Below are 8396 nucleotides of genomic sequence, written 5' to 3'. Positions count from 1 at the left end.
ATAATTATATGTGCTATACTTTTATATGAGTGGCAGTGCAGTAGTTTTTTTTTACATCAGCATTCCCACAAACACGTGAGTAATGCTTCTTTCCACTACAACCTTACATCAGCTCTGATGTCACTAGGCAATAGAAATTTTTCAGCTCCGTTATAATCTTATGGGATCACCCTCATTTATGAGGTCCTTTGTTGACTGAAACATTGTTATAAGTTGCATGACTGTAAATTTTAGAATCATTTTGCCAATATTTACAAAATAGCTTTCTGAGATTTTGATTGAAATTGCCTAAATTTTTAAAATCATAAATTGGTGTTGAATTTTGTCAAATGCTTTTCTGATCTCTTTTGATGATCTTATAATATTTCTTTTTTATTTTGTAAATGTGCTAAATTATATTGCTTGTCTTTGAAATGGAAAAATAATCTTGCATTCCTGGAATATTTTTGATTTGGTTGTAATGTTTTATTCATTCTGTTTATTGCTGGATTCAGTTTGCTAATATTTTGTTTATATTTTTAATATTTTGCTAATATTTTTGCATCTATATTCATGAAAGAGATTGCCCTGTAATTTTCCTTTTTTGTTATGCTCTTGTCAGGTTTAGGCCTCAAGGTTATGTTGACTTTATAAAATGAATTGCAAAGTACTTCCTCTTTTTTATTCTTTAGTTTGGATAAGATTGATTGATTTTACCTTACTTATATCTTTCTAAATGTTTATTAGAATTCACTGGGGAAGTCTAACTTATCTACCCACCATGGTAGTGTTCTGATGCCTTCAAAGCATGATTTTTTTTTTCTTTTTCTTTTTTCAATATATGTATTTTGCCCATCTTTCCTAGCTCCTTTCAGCAGGCATGTTGGTCTTAGCCAGCCTAATTAAGCCATTGCCAGAAATGTCTTTCTCTTTTCCCTGTCTTCCTCTGTTCTTACATTGCATCCTCCACTGGAATTGTTTGTTCTGTGTATCTCATTTACTGCTATATTCCCAGCACCCAGATAAGTGCCTAGCATATAATAGAAGTCAAGGGATATTTGTTGGATTAAAGAATGAATTAATTAACATTTCATTTGAGAAGACAGAATAGAAATTCAAAAGAAAATATTTTTTCTTTTGTTTTTTCAAACCTAAAATATAACCTTTCTTGAGCATAAGTTAGGGTGAGTTTTGAGCTAGAAGTTGGGACCTTTAGAATTATAGTCTCAAAAAGAAAGAGGCTCTGTTGCCCAGGGTAGAGTGCAGTGGCATCTTCATAGCTCACTGCAACTTTGAACTCCTGGGCTCAAGTGATCTTACTACCTTAGCCTCCCATAGCGGTGACTATAGGCACAGGCCACGACACCCGGCTAATTTTTTCTATTTTTTGTAGAGATGGGATCTTCCTCTTGCTCAGGCTGGTCTCCAACTCCTGGCCTCAAGCAATCCTCCCACCTCAGCCTCCCCAAGTGCTAGGATTATAGGCATGAGCCACTGCACCCAACATAAACATTTAAAAATTTTAAATCGACAAATAATAATTGTAGTCTCTTTCTTATTGATATTTCCTCAAGATGTTAAGTAACATCTTTGGTCTTTATCACTTCATTCATAAGTGATTTTTATTACTCTCTTAGTTGTGGGAATAGTTTCAATTGTTTTAAAATTAAAGAGGCTTCAAGAGAAAAAAAATTAAAAAGGTAGCAAAGGCATTGAAATTAATGTTTTAACCAAATATTCAAAATACTTAGGTATAAATACAGGCTTATAATTTTTATTATAATAATCCCACCAGTGAATACAAATAAGACAGATAGATTATCATGTTTTATGAGGTAAAGATGAAGAGTTTCATTAAAAATTGCATTTTGCATAATGCATAAATGTTTACCTGTGTTTTTCCCTCCTCTCCCCTTTAGGGCCATTTTAAGTGCCAGATCTAGTTATTTTGCTGCAATGCTGAGTGGCTGTTGGGCTGAAAGCTCCCAAGAGTATGTTACTCTTCAAGGGTAAGCATAATTTTTACAAGGCAGCTTGACTGCAAATGATTGCAAATAGTGCTTCATACAAAGCACTTTTTAAGAATCTGATTTCTGTGTATGTTCAATGAAATATTTCTCATATATTCAACAAAGTACATTTCCTGTAATGGGAAGAAGTAGGGAGCATTTAGTAATAGAGATAGTGTGTTAATATGCTTAGGCTTCTATAACAAAATGCCAAAACTGGGTGGTTTAAATAAGAGAAATTTATTTTCTCACAGTTCTGGGGACTAAAAGTCCAAAATAAAGGTGCCAGCAAGGTTGATGTCTGATGAGGGCTCTCCCCCTAGGTTGCAGACTGCCATCTTCTCACTTTGTGCTCACGTGGCCTTTCCTCAGTGCATGCACTTGGAGAGAGAGCTTTATGGTGTCTCTTCTTATAAGTAAATTAATCCTGTCAAATCAAGGGGCTCACCGTTATGACCTCCTTTAACCTTAATTACCTCCTTAAAAAATAAAATAAATAAATAATAATAAAAACTTCCTTAGAGGACCCATCTACAAATGGCACCACACTTGGGTTAGGGCTTTACCATATGAATTTGGAGGGAACACAAACATTTAGTCTATAACGGGTAGTTTCTGATTAGGGAAGATTTTAAAGGCCAGGCTAAAGAGTTTATTGTCCTGTGGGTAAAAGGAATGTGTAGGCGGATCTATTGGTGAGGTTTTTTTCACCACTGTTGAAAAACAACTTAAAAGATGTATATATTCTACTGATAAGATCTTTTCCTTGGCGATGAATTTAAAATATCTACTGAAAATAGTAAGGGTAGTGCTAGCAGAAGCCAGAATCTAAATATGCCGATCCTAAAGATAATCGCTTTTGTGTAATTTTGAAAACTTGTCCGTGGGCTGTGTTTCATATGTTTTAAACATCATTTTTTTAAACTGTCCATTCATTCTCATTAGAAAAATTCAAATGGAGAAATAACACTAGTTTGACGCAGAATACTTTTTGACATTCATTAAAAATGGTGTGATTCTTGGCAGTGAGACAGAGGTCAAAGAAAGTGTGTGATTATGGGATCTTATTCCACAGCAGAAGAAAAAAGTGATTTACAGAGACTACATGTCTAATTTTTTTTCCTGGAAGAAATCTTAGTTCCTTGTAGGTTAGTGACAATTTTTACTACCTGATACCTATTATGTATACCTTTGTTCCCTTCTCCAAATAGATTCCCTCCTCATCAATAATAATGCCTTACAATAACAGTGGAGAGTTTCTGTGCTTCTTCCACTTTTACTATGTCCTGTTAACTTTCAGAATCAGTCTTTGAGATAAAGAAGGTATATTCACATATTATGGAAGAATAAAAACAAGATCAGAGAAATTAAATGTCTTCCCAGGGTCACCTGGTAAATAAGTGCTTATGCTGAATATAAATCATGTTTTTTTATAATTCAGAGTTCATTCCACCACAGGCACTGACAAAATTAAAAATTTTCCCATTGGCATGGATATTTGAGCTAGCTCAGATTGTTCTTCTCCACTGTTTAAATCAGTGCTTTTCAAACTTTGTCCTATAGAACCCTGAAGTTCCTGGTAGGTACATTAGGAGGACCACATTGTGTAGGATTGGAATCTGCAGAGAAGGCCATTTGAAAAGGGGTGCCCCTTCAACTTTTATCTGTTTTATGTAGTTCAAGATGACCTCTGAGTTAAGCTGTAGGTATAATATAAGAATCGGTCCCCCTCGGCCCCAGGAACAGAGAAGCAGAGTCACCGAGGATGCAAATGGCAAAGGAGTTTATTTGCTAGCTCGAGCTAGGGTCCAAGTCCCAGAGCACCAACGCAGTGGCCTCCCTAGGAACCAGGACCCCGCCCCGGGGTAAAAGTGAAGCTTTTATACTTTTGGTTGCGCATGACATGCCAGTGGCATACGATACGCTGAGCCCACCATCCCCTTTTTCCCTTTGTCCATTGGTTCCTTTAAAAGTGGAGGATTGTTTTGACCCCTGATTGGGTGGTCCCAAGCCTCAGGATTTTTAATTTTTGCGCCGGCGCCAGTTCTGATCTGCGTTTGGGGAGGCGGACTGAGACTTAGGCCTACTCTAGGAAGTTCAGCCTGTCATGGAGTTACTCCTGCCCTGTTTTTTTTGATTAACTATATTTGACTAACAATTAAAAGCAAGCACGGTTACAGAAGCAAATGGCATTAGTTAAAATTAAAGAGAACATATTTTTTTAATTTAAAACAGTTTTTGTTTTATATAAAACAAAGTACATTCTCCTACTATCAATTCCTGCCTTTCAATAAAAGCAAGAGGGAGTCTTTTTTTTTTTTTCGGTCTTTCTTAATCACCCCTCATGAGCTGATCAGATTAAACATTCAAACACCCAGGCTTTAAAAAATGAGGTCTATTTATTAAGAGGTCAGTGGACAAGAAAGAAATAGTGGCATCAACTATTGGTCTCTACTCCCTCACCTATAATAAAGCAAGATTTTTCAACACATTGACTGCCACACTAGAAAAAAATTTTTCCTTGAGGCCACAGTGTTTTGTTACAAAAATAGAATAAAAACTTTGAAAACAAAACAATCCTTTCTAATTTAATGAAAAATTTGTTACTTTTTATTGTTTTCTGTGCATGAGTTATATGTAACTTGAAAAATAGTTCATGCAGCTCCCAAGGTAAAGAGGCCTGTGAGTTACATACACTTCATGAGGCCTTGGGCTCAAAACTAGCGTGAGTTAAATACAACTCATGTGGTAGTTAATGTGTTAATACTAAAATGAAAGAAGTATCACCTGATGGATACATGGTTTTATATACATCCTTTATTATTATTATCATACAATGCTATGATATATTTTGCCTTTCCCTGTTGTATCATGTATCAAATTGATTGTCTCAAATTACCACCTAAAGTTTTATTAGTATCGTGGCATATAAAGCTATTAGAAGGCTAAGGGGGCTCCTCCTCTGGGTACCAACTCTATTGCGCTGCGCACTGCCGTGCGTTTAACCTAGGCGAGGAGGAGGAGGAGGAGGAGGAGGAGGAGAAAATTCCCCCAGATCCGGGCAGGCCCTGCACCCCACATCCCATCCTGTTTGGAGAGGAGGAGGGAAGAGAAATAAACGTGGCAGAGCATATAAGGCCAGCGGGGAGACACCTCCGGGCCTCACAACCGTTCACTCACGTCTTTTCAGTCCTGGAAAAAGAGTTTGGGCCCTCTGTCTCCAACGTCTGCAGTCTATATTTCTGCCCTTCAGTCTGTCCTTAGGAAGAAGTTCTAACTGAACTGAAGGAAGGAGAAACAGCTCTGAATACTTAGAGGTCTGTCTGCCTTTGGGGCTCTATACAACCACAGGAAAAGAGCAAACGGCTCCTGATCCCAGCAAGTTGGTCCTGCTCAGCTTGCAGCCTCTCGCAGAATTTGCAAGCCCGAGCTGAAGAGCCTTGTCCAGACGTGAACACATCCACTTGGGCAAGCCAGTTCTGCACCCTGGATCGGAAAATCACCCCAGCTGCGCCATGAGCCGTGTTCGGGATGCCGGCTGTGTAGCGGCAGGGATAGTGATCAGAGCTGGTGCCTGGTACTGTGTCTACAAATACACCAGGGGAAGCAACCAGACGAAAAAGAGAATGGTCAAGCCCAAGAACCGGGCTGTGGCTGGGACTGGAGCCAGGGCTAGAGCTGGGCTAAGGGCCAGATTCACAATTGACCTTGGGCCAGGATTCAGTCCCCCAACCCCAGTCAGCGCTGGGACAGAGGACAGAGCCCAGGATGAAGCCTCTGCTCTGGAGGCGGCTGGAGCTGAGGCAGTGGCCCCAGCTGCATCCAGCATTGAGGTTCAGAGTGGGGCAGGAAGTCAGGCCCCAGAGGCAGATGGGGCCAGGGTTGGGCCTAAGACCGAATCAGTAGTTGGGGCTGCAGTGGCTTCTGCAATAGCACCACCTCCCGGGGTGGCAGAGGCTCCCGCAGCTGCAGAGGCCCCTGTAATGACAGGGACTCCCAAAATGGCAGAAGCCCCCAGCACAGGGGAGGCTCCCAGGGCAGCGGCACCTCCCAGGACAGTGGCACCTCTTGGGACAGTAGCCCCTACTGAGGTGGCAGCACCCATTGAGGCAACTGAGGCTCCCAAGGTGGCAGCGCCTACCAGGGTGGCAGCACCTACCAGGGTGGCAGCACCTACCAGGGCGGCAGCGCCTACCAGGGTGGCAGCACCTACCAGGGTGGCAGCACCTACCAGGGCGGCAGCGCCTACCAGGGTGGCAGCACCTACCAGGGTAGCAGCGCCTACCGAGGTGGCAGAGGCTCCGGGAGTGGCAGTGCCTCCCGAAGCAGCTGAAGCTCCTGTGCCCACAATGCCTACTGGGACAGCAGCACCTACTGGGGCTGCAGAGGTTCCTGGGACTTCAGGGTCCTCTAGAACAGCGGCAGTTCCTGGAACTGCTGCTGCCAAGAAAGCAACCCCTGGGGCTCACACTGGGGCTATACCTAAGGCCGGGTCAGCGACTGGAGCTGTACCCAAAGGTGGAGCCAAGGGTGGAACCAGGTCCCGAAATGGGGGCAAGGGCAAGGGCAAGAAAATCAAGGTTGAAGTAGATGAATTGGGAATGGGCTTCCGACCTGGAGATGGGGCTGCAGCAGCTGCTGCAGCCTCTGCTAATGGGGGACAAGCTTTCCTGGTGGAGGTCCCTGTCTCTGAGGAAGGGGAGTCCGGGTGGACTGACACAGAGTCGGATTCAGACTCTGAGCCTGAGACCCAGCGCAGAGGCAGGGGGAAAAGACCTGTTTCAATGCAGAGGTGCCCCTTTCCTTATGAAATTGATGAGATTCTGGGTGTCCGAGATCTCAGGAAAGTCCTTGCCTTGCTTCAGAAATCGGATGATCCTTTCATCCAACAGGTAGCTTTGCTCACCCTGAGCAACAATGCCAATTATTCATGCAACCAAGAGACAATTCGAAAATTGGGAGGCCTCCCAATTATTGCAAACATGATCAACAAAACTGATCCCCACATTAAGGAAAAAGCCTTAATGGCCATGAATAACCTGAGTGAGAATTATGAAAATCAGGGCCGGCTTCAGGTATACATGAATAAAGTGATGGATGATATCATGGCCTCTAACCTGAACTCAGCAGTACAGGTAGTTGGACTAAAATTTTTAACAAACATGACAATTACTAATGACTATCAGCACCTGCTTGTCAATTCCATTGCCAACTTTTTCCGTTTGCTATCTCAGGGAGGTGGAAAAATCAAGGTTGAGATTTTGAAAACACTTTCGAATTTTACTGAAAATCCAGATATGCTCAAAAAACTTCTCAGTACCCAAGTGCCAGCATCATTTAATTCCCTCTATAATTCTTACGTGGAATCAGAAATTCTTATTAATGCTCTTACCTTGTTTGAGATCGTCTATGACAATCTCAGAGCAGAAGTATTCAATTACAGAGAATTTAATAAAGGTTCCCTTTTTTACTTACACACTGCATCTGGAGTGTGCATTAAGAAAATTCGAGCCTTAGCAAATCACCACGACCTCTTGGTGAAAGTGAAAGTTATAAAACTAGTGAACAAATTCTGATTGGCTATGTGCTCTCAAAAGACTTGAAGAAATTTCTTGATTTTGCAGTCTGGAAGCGTTAAAATTGAAAGTTACTGCTTTTCCACTTGTTCATATAGTAAAGGGATCCTTTCAGCTGCCAGTTTTGAATAATGTATCATCCAAAGTGATGTTATCTGTGACAGTCACCTGCTTTAAGCTGAACTATTTTATGAATACCAAATAAATAGTCCTCTTGTACTGAAAACACATTTGTGACTTTAATCGTGCTGCTTGGATGGAAATATTTTTACTGATTCCTCTGTAACTTGACAGTGAACCTGTCCATCATGAATGGCCTACTCTTTTATTATTTGTTTCCACTTGAATTTATCCACCAAAGATCTCATTTGTGTATCATCAATAAAGTTGTATGTTTCAACTGACAAAAAAATTGTTCTGATGCTTGAATTTAAAACCTAGCTGGAGAGATAAGGTACACAAACACAAAAGGATTGCTAACAGTACCCTGGCATATGCTCATTGTCAAATATATGCTATCTGGTTAAATGAAGCGGACGTTGCTGAGAAAGCTTCACACTTAAGGGCACACTTAAGCTGGGCCCTGAAAGACAGCATAGAAGGGCATTCCAGAAGGGGAAAATGGTTTGATGAAAGGCACCGAGGTGGGAAATCTGCTCCTATGATAGGAAAGAAGCCAGTTTGCCTGGAATAGAAGCCATGGGAAGAGGAGCAATGAGAGATAAACGTGAAAATTCAGGGTGAGGAAAGTTTGAGGAAGATCCTGAACCCCAAGCTGAGATAATGAGACATTATCCTGTCATATTTTGGGAGTCACTGGACATTTTTGACA

The 8396-nt window shown here is 41.3% G+C and overlaps 2 protein-coding genes across 2 annotated transcripts in view; both read left to right on the top strand.

Annotated features, from left to right (window-relative positions):
- The window catches only part of BTBD8 (BTB (POZ) domain containing 8), a 72933-nt gene that overhangs the window by 52026 nt on the left and 12511 nt on the right, over positions 1 to 8396 (top strand). The window contains exon 5 of the mRNA XM_012661079.1: positions 1899 to 1988. Within this exon, the coding sequence (XP_012516533.1) occupies positions 1899 to 1988 (90 nt within the window). The remainder of the gene's footprint in view (positions 1 to 1898; positions 1989 to 8396) is intronic.
- LOC105823823 (armadillo repeat-containing X-linked protein 2-like) lies at positions 5489 to 7591 on the top strand. Its single transcript, XM_012661078.1, has 2 exons — positions 5489 to 6133; positions 6278 to 7591. Exons 1-2 carry the CDS (start codon positions 5504 to 5506, stop codon positions 7562 to 7564), a joined length of 1917 nt encoding a protein of 638 aa, XP_012516532.1. The 5' UTR covers positions 5489 to 5503; the 3' UTR covers positions 7565 to 7591.

Source organism: Propithecus coquereli, unplaced genomic scaffold (assembly GCF_000956105.1).
Source record: "Propithecus coquereli isolate 6110/MARCELLA unplaced genomic scaffold, Pcoq_1.0 Scaffold7, whole genome shotgun sequence".
Lineage (NCBI taxonomy): Eukaryota > Metazoa > Chordata > Mammalia > Primates > Indriidae > Propithecus > Propithecus coquereli.
This window is presented reverse-complemented; position numbering and strand designations above follow the sequence as displayed.

Bases quoted from the DNA above. Each gene is read 5' to 3' on its own strand.
- LOC105823823 (XM_012661078.1), top strand. From the start codon at position 5,504: ATGAGCCGTGTTCGGGATGCCGGCTGTGTAGCGGCAGGGATAGTGATC. The intron at 6,134-6,277 runs GTGGCAGCACCT...GCGCCTACCGAG, and splicing joins AGGTGGCAGCGCCTACCAGG to GTGGCAGAGGCTCCGGGAGT.